Source organism: Octopus sinensis, linkage group LG13 (assembly GCF_006345805.1).
Source record: "Octopus sinensis linkage group LG13, ASM634580v1, whole genome shotgun sequence".
In the NCBI taxonomy this organism is placed as follows: Eukaryota; Metazoa; Mollusca; class Cephalopoda; order Octopoda; family Octopodidae; genus Octopus; species Octopus sinensis.
The window spans coordinates 24,890,366-24,907,816 of record NC_043009.1 but is presented as its reverse complement, the minus strand read 5'-3'; the positions used below and the strand labels follow the sequence as shown (position 1 = coordinate 24,907,816).

Below are 17,451 nucleotides of genomic sequence, written 5' to 3'. Positions count from 1 at the left end.
ACACCGCTATCAAGGGCTTAGCTGATCATATTGACCTTTCATACCCACTGGTGCTTAATCGCTTCTGCAACTAATTTCCTCGAGGTTACTTTTTCGAATCACTAAATAGACCAAATAACCTGCGGTATTTCTTCTTGATTTTCATCGTTCGCGGTCAACCTTGCCTTTCATCCTCTCGAAATTGATAAAATAAAGCACCCGTCAAATAGTAACAGCATCGATGGTAACGACTAAAGCCGTGACGTCACAGATTTTGGTAAAAAGTGACCAATCGATTGAATTTGCTCTGGAACCCCCTTGATATTCTTGTGTAAATTTTTCTCTGTGTACGTGTAATCTGTGGGGTCAAAGTTGCCGATTTCTTCTGAAAAATAAACATCGACCAACAAGTTTCAAAACTTGTGTGGCATCGTCAGTTGGTCTGTATTTATAAAGTTTTACTTTCCAGCCAAATGTATTGTGTATAAATGGTCTTAGTCATTTGAGGTTGTTACATCATTCACAAGCGCATATATCCAGACATACTCACAAACATAAACATAATTATATATGTATATACAAATATCTATATTTATAATCTATTCGTGTGTGTGTATATATATTCGTACATACATATTTGCATACGATACTTATGTATACATACGTGTGTACTATATTTACGTATACATGTGAGTGTGTGTATGATATATATATATGTGTATATATAAATTCAGAAAGATGCACATACATACATATATATGTGTGTACGCGTACGTGTTTGTGTGTGCATTCAATTTCAAAATTCCATATACGACAACTTTGTATAACTTATCTAGAGTCAGATAAAGCCTTCTCGTCTTTCTTTCCACATTCCCTCTCTTCATTGACCCCCCCTACCTCTCTCTTTCTTTCAATAACTCTTACTGCTCCTTTCACTCTCTCTTAATCACCCCCCTCTCTCTATATATATATTTTCTTAGTGTTCGTTTTTTTTTTCTTTCTCTTTCCGTCCCGTGTTTCCTTTCCCTCATATTTCCCCGATTACTCCCTCTAGTATCATCCATTCCAAAATCTCCACAACTGACCCCTTACGACCGTCTCCCCACCACCATCGCCCGTTTCTCCTAATTTATAACGTTTTTCCCTCAAGGTTGATTGGGATTTCTCTATTTTTTAGGACATGGTTTCCGTTACCCGACCGTCCCCCAATCCCAGCTTGGTCCATCGACTTCTTCTTTCTTCTTAGCCTTGTCTAAAATGATAAGGGCTATTTCTTTACTCTAAGGTAAATATGTCAAGACTCCACTGTTTCTATGAATGAATTAGGCCGCCATTGCTGCCTGCCTTGTCAGCCTTACCTCACCTTTATTTATAATTATTATTATTATTTTTTTGAAAAAAAAAAGCTACTTATTTATCATTTTTATCAAACCCTTTTACCTTATAACCTGCCTGCCTGTTTATCTGTTGTCTGCGATGTCGTCGTCACCGTCCGTGATTGTCCGTCATTATCCGTGGTTGTCGTTTTGTTTATAGTCTACTTCATTTGTCAGCTCTCACCTTCCATATAATTTTCATTTATAAATATCTATCATTCGTTGTCGTTATCGTCTGCTGTCATCGGTCGTCATCTTATTTTAGCTCGCTTAGTTCGTCATCCATTGTCGTCGTTTCCTAGTTTGGCATCGTCTGCTGCCGTTGTCGACATCGTCTAGTGCTGATGTCGTCATCGTCTTTTGCCGTTGTCATCATCGTCATCTGCTGTCGACGTCATCGTCATTTGTTGTCGACGTCATTGTCTTCTGCCGTCAATGTCATCATCCGAAGTCTTTTTTTTTTTTCTCGTTTACGCCTCTTCTCATCTCTCATTTTACTCTGTATGTATGGCAGGAAGTCTTATATTTGTGTGTATATGTAACGTATATATGTAAGCGTGTGTGTGTTTACATATTTGTAATTATAGCTATATATGCATTATGTGTGTATTATATTAAATGTATATGTCCACACACATTTTTTCAATATTTGTTGATACATATATTCTAAATCTGCCATAGTGTAATCTTGAATCTATAATGATCAATATAGCAACAGAATAATTAGAACTTAGATTAATTGATACATAGTTGGTCAAACAATTCTTTGTGATATTTAGTTATATCCATACACGTTCTGAGTTAAAATCCTCTTGGTGCCAAAAAATATATATACCAGAATGAATTCTTGTCTGATCTGATTAAATATATGGCTACAACACCAACTTTCCTGGCACTAACAGTCCAGAACCTCTTATAATCTGTAGTAATTCTTAAGCAAGAATTTCAAATTCCAGCAGCCACCAGATTAGTTAACTGGTATCTTGCACGTACAGTATTAGTAATCTTGTACAGTTTGGACTAATATATAGTTACCTATATTAGATCTTTTACTTGTTTCAGTCATTGAACTGTGGCCATGCTGGGGCATCACTTTGTCATGAGCAAATTTACCTCAGTATTCATTCTATTGGTTTCCTTTTTCCAAACTGCTAAGTTATGAGAATGTCAACAAACCAAGACCGGTTGTTAAGTGGTGACCATGGTGGGACTAATGCAAGCATGCACATGTTTATGTGTGTATGTATGATATATTCTTTTATTCTTTTAGTTGGCTGTGGTCATGCTGGGGCACTGCCTTAAAAGGATTTTTTTTTTAGTCAAAGAAATCAACCCCAGGACTTCATAAGCTTAGTGCATACTCTATCGGTCTCTTTTGCTGAACGGCTAAGTTACAAGGATGTAAATATACCAACACTGGTTGTCAAACAGTGGAGGCAAGGCAAGCACAAAGACACACACACAAACAAAGTCGGCTCATAAGGTCGTGAGTTCAATTCCCGACGGCGCGTTGTGACCTTGAGCAAGACACTTTATTTCACATTGCTCCAGTCCACTTAGCTGGCAAAAATGAGTAGTACCTGTATTTCAAAGGGCCAGCCTTGTCACACTCTGTGTCACGCTGAATCTCCCCGAGAACTACATTAAGGGTACACGTGTTTGTGGAGTGGTCAGCCACTTGCAACGTTAATTTCACGAGCAAAGCTGTTCTGTTGATCGTATCAGCTGAGACCCTCGTTGCAACTGATGGAGTGCTCCTATATATATATAAAGTTAATCCAAACATGAAAACACAAAGAGAAAACACAACAACGCGAGGACGTGGAACAAATATAGTATTATTGGACGCTCAGGAAAGAAGGAGGGTTTAATGTTTCGAGCGGAGCTCTTCGTCAGAAGAGAAGGGAAGACGGAGGAAATAAAATCGCCAACGGTATATATATATATATATATATATACTCCCTAAATCCAAATGAATTGCAGGAGTGGGGCAATAAGTGCAGTGAGTGTATCTATATGTGACCTCGATAACTCGTTGTGTATTCAGTCAGCCATTTGCAAATGTACGCATAACCAGGGTACAAATCTGTGTTCACTTTAGTACATATTTGTCCTTAAATATTGTTTGTACATGATAATCCCATTACCGAGCTGACTTTTGTGGTTTACTATTTGAGTACCTGATACTCTTGACTCTTGAAAATTATACATATAAATATATATATATATATTGTTGCTATTATGCAAAAGTGTTGTAAGTCTAAAATGTTGCTTTTTCAGAAAATCCCAAAATAGTTTCACCATTCCATAGGAAAACCTTTGTACTACACTTTGATCATTTTTTTTTTTTTTTTGTATCTTTGCATCTGAAGCAGCTGGAGATACGATAATTTTTACCAAAAAGAACTGGCTATTTGCAAGCAAAAATAAATATTGAAAAAACACATTTGGCTAAATTTGGACATACAAAAGTTTAACATAATAGCAAAGATACATTATATATATATATAATATATATATATATATACTCCCTAAATCCAAATGAATTGCAGGAGTGGGGCAATAAGTGCAGTGAGTGTATCTATATGTGACCTCGATAACTCGTTGTGTATTCAGTCAGCCATTTGCAAATGTACGCATAACCAGGGTACAAATCTGTGTTCACTTTAGTACATATTTGTCCTTAAATATTGTTTGTACATGATAATCCCATTACCGAGCTGACTTTTGTGGTTTACTATTTGAGTACCTGATACTCTTGACTCTTGAAAATTATACATATAAATATATATATATATATTGTTGCTATTATGCAAAAGTGTTGTAAGTCTAAAATGTTGCTTTTTCAGAAAATCCCAAAATAGTTTCACCATTCCATAGGAAAACCTTTGTACTACACTTTGATCATTTTTTTTTTTTTTTTTGTATCTTTGCATCTGAAGCAGCTGGAGATACGATAATTTTTACCAAAAAGAACTGGCTATTTGCAAGCAAAAATAAATATTGAAAAAACACATTTGGCTAAATTTGGACATACAAAAGTTTAACATAATAGCAAAGATACATTATATATATATATATATATATATATATATATAATCATTGTTTAACATCCACCTTCCATAGCAGCATAGGTGATATACATATGAGCTTCTGTTTACCAAATCCAAAGTTTTGGTTAGCTCAAGGCTACATATAATAGGAGACACTTGCCCAAGCTGCCACACTGTGGACTGAACCCCTAAACTATGTGGTCAAGAAGCAAACCTCTGTACCACACAGCCACCCCAGTAAATTTAATATTCAGCTTAGGGCGACAAGCTGGCAGAAATGTTAGCACGCTGGGCGAAATGCTTAGTGGTATTTCGTCTGTGTTTACGCTCTGAGTTCAAATCCTGCCGAAGTCAACTTTGCTTTTCATCCTTTCAGGGATCGATAAATTAAGTACCAGTTGTGTACTGGGGTTGATCTAATCGACTGGCCCCCTCCCTAAAATTTTGCGCCTTGTGCCTATAGTAGAAAATTTTATCGTTTAGCTTTTTAAACCGGCCATATCCAGCCAAAATATTCTGTTTGTTTTCTTTTCAAACCAAGTAGATCCTACCTCTCACACTTACCCTACAATGTCATTTTATAAATAAAAAGCTACAGCATCAAAACCCTAAAACTATAAAATAATGCCTATGTGAATAAATAAGCATTACATTTGACAGTAATCCGAGTGCTAAAGGGTTAAAGTCTATTGACCAAGGGGGCCACCCTGATTCAGAAAAATCAGTAACCCAGGAAGGCTTTGGCACCAAAAATTCCAGAAACCCCAATCTACCTGTATCAGGAAATTATCAGAAGTAGTCTAATCTCCTTCTTTTGTTTGAATATATGACAAATGGTTATTTGTTTGATAATCTGCAACAGTAACAGCATACATAATTTCATTGGATTAATTTGTTCATTAATTGTTTTAAAAAAATCTGTTTTTGATGAGGTGTTTTCCTCACTCATTCTTGTAATCAGTAGCTATCCATTTAGTTTTCTATATATTCATGTACCTGCTTTTGTCTACCGATATAATTTGCCTACTCATCTGTATATCTTTATATATCCATGTATTTATCTCAGTATATACATACATATATATATATATATGGTTATGTATGTATATGGTTATCTACCTATCCATCACCCTGATATTCATCTGCCCATCTATCGATCTCTTTAACAGTTTTACCTATCTATCTATATCTAGCTATATAGTTATCTATCTATTTATCCATCCATCCATCTATTTTTCTATCTATATATCTATCTTTTTATCTATCTATCTATCTCTATCTAGGCGCAGGAGTGGCTGTGTGGTAAGGAGCTTGCTTACCAACCACATGGTTCCGGGTTCAGTCCCACTGTGTGGCACCTTGGGCAAGTGTCTTCTACTATAGCCTCGGGCTGACCAAAGCCTTGTAAGTGGATTTGGTAGACGGAAACTGGAAGAAGCCCATCGTATATATGTATATATAAGTATGTGTGTGTGTATGTTTGTATCTGTGTTTGTCCCCCCAATATCGCTTGACAACCAATGCTGGTATGTTTACATCCCAATAACTTAGTCTATCAGTCTCTTTTTGCCAAACCACTAAGTACTAGGCTTACAAAGAATAAGTCCTGGGGGTTGATTTGTTGGACTAAATGAGGTGCTCCAGCATGGCCACAGTCAAAATGGCTGAAACAAGTAAAAGAGTGTATATATATTCATATTTATTTATCTATCTATTTGTTTATCTATCTGTCTGTCTACCTATCTATCTATCTATCTATCTGTCTATATCTATTTGTCTATCTCTCTCTGTCTGTCTATCTACCTACCTATCTATCTATCTGTCTATATATCTCTATCACCTGTCTGTCTACCTATCTATCTATCTATATATTTATATCTATATCTATCTCTGTCTATCTATCTGTCTATCTATGTCTATCTCTATCTGTCTGACTGTTTGTTCACCTATCTGCTTATATATTCTTCTATGTTCCTACCTGCTTATCTGATCAACTAACCCCACATTTACCTCCTTCTCTTTTTACTATGTACTATCTCCCTTTATATGTGTGTGTGTGTGTGTGTGTGTGCGCGTGTGTTTAGAGAGAGAGAGAGACAAACAGACAGAGTTATGTATATTATATAATTTCATTTCTCTCTCTCTCTCGGTCAGCTAATCGGTCAGTGTTGCAAAAATGGAACACTGTACCAGTCTTTCAAGCTGTAGTAGGAGACAGATGATGCAGCACTTCAACAAATCTTGCAACACACATACACATGCACAGGCCTATGTATGCGTGGGTGTATGTATTTGTGTGTGTGTGTGTGACATAACACCAGTTAAACTCCAGCTTTTCTTTAAAAGACATCACACAATCATATTCTCTCGGTCAGCTGGTGAAAAGATTTGCAGCTATTCTTACTGTCTCCACCATCTTCCCCACCAAAGCATCTCCCCCACCACCACCATCTCATAGTAACCTCACACATAATCATCTCGTCTTCTTTTTTTTCTTTTTAATTTATTTACTTGTTTTACTCATCGGAGTGTAGCCATGCAGGAGCTGCACTGCTTGAGAAGGTTTAGTCAAAGAAACCAACCTCGGAAGAGAGATGGGTGAGTTGAGATGCCCGTGTGGCGGTGGTAGGGGACAGAGCTCCTGTGGGTTACAAACTGGAGTGTACCTATGGGTGACTTTATGAAGATCTTTTATTGTTTCACAAGTGTTAGTTGACTGCGGTCATGCTGGGGCACCATCTCGAAGAATTGATGTCAATCAAGTTTGCCCTCTTTTTTACTAATGCAAATAATAATAATAATGATAGGCAGTGGCTCTCATGGCTTCTAATCTTAACTGATTGAATGTGCTATCATGTACATTCTTTTGTCTTGGTACAAAAGATGGGCTACAGCAAATATTCTGCTCAATACCACAGATTTGCTTGTCAGTTGTTTGACCCTAACCAGTTGAGCATGTCCATTGGTGGCTAATGATATGTGCATCTCTGATCACAAGCAGAAGTAGTGGGGGAGTATCATAGCCATGTGTTGAGAGGAATTCTGTAGGGTTTGGATAATTCACCTTTGGAAACGTGTTTTGTTCAACGTCTTTAAACATCCCTTATTCAGGGACCTTTTGAGCAGGATTATTACCTCCACCTTAGCTAAGGTGGAGGTATTGTTTTCAGTTGTGTTTGTTTGTTTGTCCGCAGACAAGATATCTCAAGAACCACTGGATGGATTTGAATGAAACTTTTAGGGATGTTTGGCCACATGACTGGCATGAACTGATTAGATTTTGGGATTGATCTGGAACCGGACAAGGATTCTGGATTATTTTTCCTGTTATTTTTTACTTATTCTTGAGAGCGGCCGGGTTCATTTTTTAGTATTCTCGTTTGTGAGAGCATTCAACTTTATTTCAGATATTCTCATTTTAAAAATCATCTCTGGCTAATCGTTGAGAGGATATTGGTGTTGCTTTGGTGAAAGTTTGTGCTCTCTCGTTGTCATTATTATTATTAAGGCATTGAGATGGCAGAATCGTTAACCAGCTGGAGGAAATGCTTAGTGGTACTTTGTCCATCTTTACATTCTGCAGTTCAAATTCATCCAGAGTTGATGTTATTGACTAACCCCCTGCCACAAATTTCGGGCCTTGTGCCTACAGTAGAAAGGATTATTATTATTATTATCTTAATGTTCAGAGTTCAAATTCTGCCCAGGTCAACTTTACCTTTCATCATTTTGGGGGTCGATGAATTAAGTACCAGTGAAACATTGGCGTCAATGTGATCGACAAGTCTCCTCCCTCTAAATTGTTGCCATTGTGGAAAAATTTTAAACCATTATTATTATACATTATTTACATTTGACGGATATTTGTCATCATGTCTGTTGTTAACACAACGTTTTGGCTGATATACCCGCCAGCCTTCATCAGGTGTCTTGGCAAAAATTCGAACCAGGGTTCTCATTCCTCAGGTATTTTTTGATGTTATTATTATTATTATTATTATTATATGCCCATGGGCATATGGCGTAGTGGTTAAGAGCATGGGATACTAACCCGAACATTCCGAGTTCAATTCCAGGCAGTGACCTGAATAATAATAATAACAACAACATCAAAAAATGCCTTAGAGATGAGAACCCAGGTTTGAAATTTCACCAAGACACCTGATGAAGGCTGGAGGGTATAACAGCTGAAACGTTGTGTTAACAACAAACAAGATGAGGACAAATATGTGTGAAATGTAAATAATGTAGGTAATTCCTCATCTCTTAAATATTGAACTGCATTATTATTATTACTATTGTTGTTGTTATTATTTTTATTATTATAATATTTGTGATGGAATCTCTAATTTTGTATTTTTACTTTTTATATTTTTCAGTCAAAACTAAAATCGAAAAAGGAGAACCGAGCAGTTAGTGAGGCAGCCTCTTCCCTACCTAACGCAGGTGATGTGAGCAGCAGCACAAGTGCAGCAGCAGCAGCAGCGGCAGCAGCCAGTGGTTATACCTACGACGACCCGTCAGCAGCAGCAGCGGCCGCGGCAGCTGCAGCAGCAGCAGCTGCAGCAGTTGCAGTATCATCTTCCTCCTCTTCCTCTTCTTCCCATCATCCAAACCTTCAACACAACCAACAGCAGCAGCAGTCACAGCAGCAGCAACAACAGCATCACCATCAACAGCACCAACACGCTCAGCATCACCATCACCACCACCACCAGCAACAGCAGCAACCTCAGCAGCAACAGCAGCCGCAAGCACCTCCACCTCAAACGACGCCACAGTTGCAACAACAGCAACAACAGCAGCAGCAGCAGAACAGCAACAGTTCTGCGACCAGCGTCGATAACAATCCTTTGTCAAGCTTGTCAGTAAAAATTGTCCAGCAGATCAACAACCCTACTGAACACCCTCAGACCATCCACACCAACGTTACAGTGACCAGTGTGAAAACCCAATATGGGTCCACAAACGACGGCTCCCCGCAGTCAAGCAGCATCCAGACAAGCGTTGAATGCAAGCAAGAACCTTGCGACGAGAGCCAGTGTCTAGGAGCACAGCAACAACAGAATACCGGTCACAACAACAACAACAATCATAATCACAACAACAACAACAATACCATCAACAATCACAACAACAACAACAACAACAGTTTGTCCGACAACATCATCAGCAATTTGAACCTAGATCCTGAGGTTTTGCAAAGCATTTTGGAGAACCTTGACAAGGAAGATTTCAAAGGATTGGACGATTTTGAAGAAGTCTATCTTGACAAGGAGAACCGAGATGATACACTAAATATGTTTGGTCCTTTAACTACAAGTTCTCCTAGTCTTCCGCCGAAAGGTCCACCGTTTGTAGATACTCCGCCACCTGGTAGCAACCCTCTCAATTCTCTGTACGACACCAACCAGAACATGGGTGGTGTACGTACCCCGACACCGATCCAAACGTTTCGTGGATCCCACCAACCCCACGTCCTCTCGGACACCGGTCCCGCTGCCGAGACTCTGAAGCAGATGGCTGCTCAGCACCAGAACCAGACGTATGCGATGAAGTCCCCATCCCTCGGGCCGTTTGGTGACCCAGGTTCCGACATAGACCAGTTTGGCCGAGGCAACGGATATGCGGGTTTCGGTCAGGCACCGCCGGGCATGCCAGGCCAAAACTCCTATGCTTATGGTCAACAGCCGCCTCCTCATTTAAACCAGCTGCGAGGTCAGCCAGTACCTCCGGGCTATCCACAGCCGATGCCAGGCAAGACTGATATGTCGTTACCTTTTGGGGCTACCAAACCGTTGTCTCACTATCCCGATCCAATGGGGGTGCAGGTAACTTCGGCTCAGGGTGGCCCTTCGCCATCGTCACTGCAACAGTTGCAGGATCAAGTGCGAGCGCACTTCAACCAAAATCAAGGTCCACAGCCCATGCAAATAACACAAACACAACAGATGCAAGTATCGCATGGTGCACACCGGATGCAAATGTCACAGACCCAACAGCTGCAGATGCAACAGGCCCCTCAACAGATATCAATGAGTCAGCAGCAATCGCTGTCTCTCAACCCAGGTGCGATGGCCCAAAGCCAATACATGACTGAACAGATGAGCATCATGCACGACAAAGTGCATGCTGAACACGTGTGCCAAACGAAATCTCGCGAATCTATGCTAGAGCAGCAACAGCAGCAGCAGCAACAGCAACAGCAGCAGCAGCAGAACGCCGGTGGTCCACCCTGCCCTACCCAAATGCAACAGTACATGAGTCGACCGCCACCCCCTGACTACAAGCTGCAACAAACTAGCACGAATGGCACCACGTCGTTTGGTACAAATGGCACGAACCCTTTACAGACAATGCAAAACATGATTAACCAAACAAGCAGCACGATACAACCTGGGTATAGTGTGCCAGGTAAGACGGAAGCTAATTCTAGCCAAGCTGGCCTCTTACATTCAGCACAAGTTACCGCTGTACAGCAGATGACCACCTCTGTTATGCCATCGGCTAACACCTCCCAAGCCCCTGTATCTAACTACCCTAGCCCCTCATTGACAAGACACTCACCGTACACAACACAAGCCCCTACACAGACTCCAGTGGGTGGTTCTGTCACCAGTCGATCGCAACGACCGTTGACACCCACATATAAAAGCTCGATCATGCGGAACCAGCGACCGCCTAACGTGAACGTCGGACCTGACGGGCTGAACATATCGCGCCCACGAAGTTCCGGAGACTGGCCTCGGCCAATGATGCAAGGTCAGCCTGGTGCACGGATGGCTGGTGCAAACAACGGTTCCATTGCAATGTCACGCATGCACCTAGCAACAGCAGGCCCTGGTATGATGCAGCAGTATGGTGGTTATACAAATCCTGGTGGTATGCCGCCTGGACAACATGTGTCTCACATGCACCAGTCACAACTGGATGGTTTGCCCGGGCAGGCGGCAATGTTACACCAGAATTCACAGCTGCTGCAAGTCCAACAACAGCAGCAGCAACAACAACAACAACAACAACAACAGCAGCAACAACAACAACAACAAAGCATACAGATGTCACAACGAATGGGTGTGAGACCTACCCTGATGCATTGTACGCCAGCGTCTTCGTCTCCTTACAGTCTCGGCTCTGGAGCGGGTTTTGCAGTGTCGGGTCCCGTTAATACCCACCAAAACGGCTACCCGGCCACAACCACGCAGGAGGACTTTATGAACTTTTTGGATAGCGCCAACACGAGTAACGCGGACATTTTCGATAGCATTCAGAGTTCAAATACGGCGGACTTTAACTTGTTAGATGAGATACTTGGCAAATAAAAAAAAATTGGGTTGGGTTAACGTGGAAACAAATTTACAATAATAATAATAATTATTATAATAATGATAATGGTAATAATAATAATAAATTTATAATAATAACAATAATAAACAATAATAGTGATTTGTAAAGGAAAAAAAATGTGACGATGGATAACAAGACAAGATTCATTTCATTTTGGGTACCAATCAGACAATTTGGTCTATCAGATTTCATTGATTAATTAATCATGCTTGTCACATGGTCAGGTGGAATGAAAGAGGTTTTTTTTTTTTCTAATTTCGATTATGACAAAAGAAAAGTAATTTCAAGCATAAAAGACTTAAGAAGCGAAACATTCTCGCATCACATGCACATTTTCAAAAAAATTCTCAAATTGAAAGCAACTCTTGTAGATAAAAGAGTCTCAAAAATATATTCCGTGACGAATAAGAAAGAAAGAAAGAAAGAAAGAGATATATGTAAGAGAAAAAAAAATGTTTTTTTCTTTTTTCAAAAAAGAAGGGTAAAAAAAAAATAAAATAAAGCAGTGAAAATATCTTAAAATTCCTTAAAACAATAAAAAATGAAAAGAAAGAAAAAGGAATCAACAAACATAAAAAACAACTACCAAACTATTCGCCCCCCACCCCTTCTCCTCACACATAACTTGGCCAAACCAAAAACATTTCAAAAGAATGAGAGACAAATAAATTGTTGAAAGACAGGAGAAATACCGAAATAATTCTATAAAAGATTTGGGGTAGAGTTATTAAAATATTGTATAATAATTTAAGAAATTTAAATATTATTGTTATTCATAATAATGATAATGGTGATGATGATGATAATAAATGTAAAAGATGTTTCTCAATACATATATATCTGTGTGTGTCTGAGTATATATATATATATATATACATGTGTAGGGGTGTGTGTATGTATGTATGTATATATATATATATATATATATATATATATATATACACACATATACATTCACACACACATGTAGTATACAAAAATTATACAAATATTTGTATGAAGAAATTATGTATACGAAGAATAATTAATAAAATGTATAATGTATATATATATATATATATATATATACGCACACACAGGCAACAAAACTTGTTGAAGAATATTACAGAAAGAAATTTCTTTGAGAATGGTGAAAATTTGTAAACTTTGGAAGAATACAAAAATAATTTGTGGGTAGAAAACAAAAGATTTTCTCCTGCAAAATATGGAATCTTCCATGTATGTGTGTGTGTGTATATATATATATATTATATATATATATATATATATATACACGCGTGTGTGGTTATATATATATATATACATGTGGATATATGTCTGTGTGTGTATATATATATATATATATACATATATACACACGTGCATATATATATATATAAAATACACACATACATGTAAATATATATATAAGTACACATACATAAATATATGTACATACCTGTGTGTGTGTTTATATATATACATGCATATATATGTATATATGTGTACACACACACATATATATAAAATAAGTGAAAAAAGGAAAAGAAAACAATAAAATTTAAAAAGGAATTTTTTTTCCACTTTCAAACTTTAAACAATGTTATAAACACATAAATAAAAAGAAAAACATGTTTCAATAATTATGATGATGATGATGATAATGATGATGATTATAATAATAATAATTATTATTGTTGTTGTTGTTATTGCTAGTGATTGAGGAAAAAATCAACACGAAGAAGAATGGAGAAAAAAAATTTCAAAAGAAAAAAAAACCCAATTTTTTCCTCCAACCCACAAAAAATGGTTTGTTTTGTGAAAAAGTGTGAGGGATGGGGTGAAGTTGTAAAAAAAAAACATGCTTTTTTTTTTGTTCTAATTTGTTTAAATGGGGGAGAAGGATGGAGTCAGAATATATGGGTGGTGGTCGGAGGGCACTCGGACGGGGGCGGAAGGGTATGTTTTTTTTGTTTGTTTCCTGTACTTGTTCTTTTTTTCTTTATTTTTTTTTATATATATTTTGGTTTCCTTTTTTTTTCCTTTATCCCTTTGATTCATTATTATATAAATATATAAAAAAAAGAATTTTGGCATTATTATTATTATTATTATTAATATTTATTATAATTCTTGTTATAATTATTATTGTTATTATCATTTTCATAACTGAGTTCAACATTGAACAAGGTCTTGTATGTTTGATAATTCTGTTAATTGATGAGAACACTTCTCAACTCTCCAGAAAATTGCAAAGGATTCTTGGAAAATAACGGATGGTTATTTTCCTTTTCCTTCCAGTTTCCGCTATCCAAGTCTCAATTCCAGTCTCTCAATTCCTTTGAGTAGCTTATTGTTGCTAGAATACCAAAAGTTCCAACTGTGAGAAAAATATAACTATTAATAATTTTCACACAAAACGGGGCCCACAGTTTTGGGGCAAGTGGTCATATTCAGATATTCTTTTTAACTTTCCTTTCTGATGTTTCCCCTGGGTCATTGACTCTGCCATCATAATAATGGTGTGCACCAAAAATTTATCGATCTTATTTATTTTTTGTTGCAAATAAGTTTAGTTTTTGTATCTCTGGTAAAATACAGACACATCGTAGAGACTTTCCTCACATCTTAACTCTGTATATGAGGATTTGATCAAACATTTTATCGGCCATGTACTTTAGGGAGATAGAGGTGACAGGAAGACAGGGAATGGGCAGATATCTTCAAAAATATATATATTCTGTTGTGTATAAATACCATATGTGTGTATAGATACATATATATAGAAAGTTTTCAGCCATGAAATGTTCAACCTTCATCAGAAGTTGTGTACAATGTTTTTTCTTTATGAGGCTGACGACTTTTCCAACACCCCTCGTATGTCTATATATGTATATATATATAGATAGATATTTATATCTGTATATATGTATATCTATCTGTATACCCGTATATCTATATGTATATATATGCGTGTGTATATATCTATATGTATCTATATATGTAAATGAATATATATGTATATATATTATATTTCTATTTGTATGTACATATCTATACGTGTATGTAAATGTATGTATGTATATATATCTCTGTATATATGTATATATATATGTGTATATATATGTATATGTATATATATATGTATGTATATATGTATATATATATGTATGTGTATATATATATATGTATGTATATATATATGTATGTGTATATATATATATGTATGTATATATATGTATGTACATATATATATGAATGTATATATATGTATGTATTTATATATATGTATATATCAATGTGTGTATATATATGTATAGATGTGTATATGTATGTCTATATGTGTGTATATACATGTATATGTCTTTATGTGTGTGTGTATATATATGTATATGTTAATATATATGTGTGTATATATGAGTATATGTATGTGTATATATATGCACATGAATATGTCTATATATATATATACATACACATGAATACATCTGTATGTATGTGTGTGTATATATATATATATATATTTGTGTATATGTATATATATGCATATATGTATATGCGTATGTATATGAATGTATGTATGTGTATACATATGTGTGTATGTATATATCTTTGCATGTATATGTATATATATATACATATGTATATGCCTGTGTATGTATATATCTATATATATGTGCATATTTGTAGATATATGTGTATATATTGTATATATGTATATATACATAATATATAGGTGTATATATTATATATATAAGTATATATATGTATGTATGTGTATGTATATATATATATATATATGAACATATATATATGGTTTTTTCTCATTCATATATACATATATATATATATATGTTCACATATATATGTATATATATATATATATATATGTTCACATATACATGTATATATATATATATATATATGTTCACATATATATATGTATGTGCATATATATGTATATATGTATTATAATAAAACCCACTATTATGTAATTCAAACATTGATAGACGTAAATCGAACCATATAGAAAAAATAAAATATATAATAAAATATTTACCTAGACCAGAATAAAATAGATAATAATAACTGGTATATAATTGAAACACTATATAATTAACAAATAGACTACGTACGTTTCGTGGCTATATCTTCAATTTGAATTACAATTGAAGTTAAATTTAATCGATCCAAAAACAATTCAATTTAAAGGTATAGTCACTCTTCAGGTCAACACCAATAACAATAATAGTTAAATAAATACATATTTTTAATAAATAATCAAACGGAATTCAACAATATTTCTTAAAGAAATAAAAACATGATTCTTCTTATAGAAGAAATTCCTTGAACTAAATTTTAAATTTCAAAAGTAGGACCAATTGTATATAATACATTTTTATGCATGTTACTTACTTTACTTTTACTTGTTTCAGTCATTTGACTGCGGCCATGCTGGAGCACCACCTTTAATCGAGCAAATCGACCCCGGGACTTATTCTTTGTAAGCCTAGTACTTATTCTATCGGTCTCTTTTGCCGAACCGCTAAGTGACGGGGACATAAACACACCAGCATCGGTTGTCAAGCGATGCTAGGGGGACAAACACAGACACACAAACACACACACACATACATATATACGACAGGCTTCTTTCAGTTTCCGTCTACCAAATCCACTCACAAGGCATTGGTCGGCCCGGGGCTATAGCAGAAGACACTTGCCCAAGATGCCACGCAGTGGGACTGAACCCAGAACCATGTGGTTGGTTAGCAAGCTACTTACCACACAGCCACTCCTGCGCCTATGTATATATATATATATATATATATAATGTATAAGTATCATATCTATGTATATCTGTGTATATATATGTATATTATACATATGTGTACGTATATATGTCTATAAATATATATGTATGTGGATATATATATGTGTGGATATATGTGTATGTGGATATATATATATGTGTGGATATATGTGTGTGTGTGTGTGTATATATATATATACAAATATGTATATATACATATATATGTATGTATTTTTTATATATATGTATACATATATGTATGTATTTTTTATATATATGTATACATATATGTATGTATTTTTTATATATATGCATGTATGTATATATATGTATATACATATGTATGTATATATGTGTGTGTGTATATGTACATATATGTATATGTGTGTTTATATGCATGTACATATATATGTATATGCTTGCTTATGTATATATGTCTATCTATGTGTGTAATGTGTATCTGTTTGTATGTATATATGTATTTATATATATGCATGCATATACATATATATGTATTTGCATATGTAATCACAATTATGCATGTGCATAGATATGTGCATGTACGTATATATGTGTATACGTATTCATAGATATGTATGTCTATATATGTGTGTATATATATATGCATATGTACATGTAAGTATATCTGTATATATATATGTGTATATGTATAGTGATGTAAATATATATATATATGTACGTGTATATTCTATATATATAATTATATTTATGTGTGTATAGGTATATGTATCAAATATATATATATAGATATGTGTATGTGTGTGTGCATAGATGTGTATCTATGTATTTGTGTGCATATATATATATATACTTGTGTACTATATATTTTGTATGTATGTATATATATATATGTATGTGCAAGTGTGTATCTATGTATTTGTGT

General features: G+C 35.5%; 1 protein-coding gene across 1 annotated transcript; it reads left to right on the top strand.

Annotated features, from left to right (window-relative positions):
- The first annotated feature begins 1,150 nt into the window (after positions 1-1,150).
- Positions 1,151-12,257, top strand: LOC115218358 (transcription factor SPT20 homolog). Its single transcript, XM_029788123.2, has 2 exons — positions 1,151-1,264; positions 8,788-12,257. Exon 2 carries the CDS (start codon positions 9,709-9,711, stop codon positions 11,728-11,730), a length of 2,022 nt encoding a protein of 673 aa, XP_029643983.1. The 5' UTR covers positions 1,151-1,264; positions 8,788-9,708; the 3' UTR covers positions 11,731-12,257.
- Positions 12,258-17,451: the final 5,194 nt, after the last annotated feature.

What these genes read in the sequence shown, in the direction of transcription:
- LOC115218358 (XM_029788123.2), top strand. Translation starts at nt 9,709, where the DNA reads ATGTTTGGTCCTTTAACTACAAGTTCTCCTAGTCTTCCGCCGAAAGGT.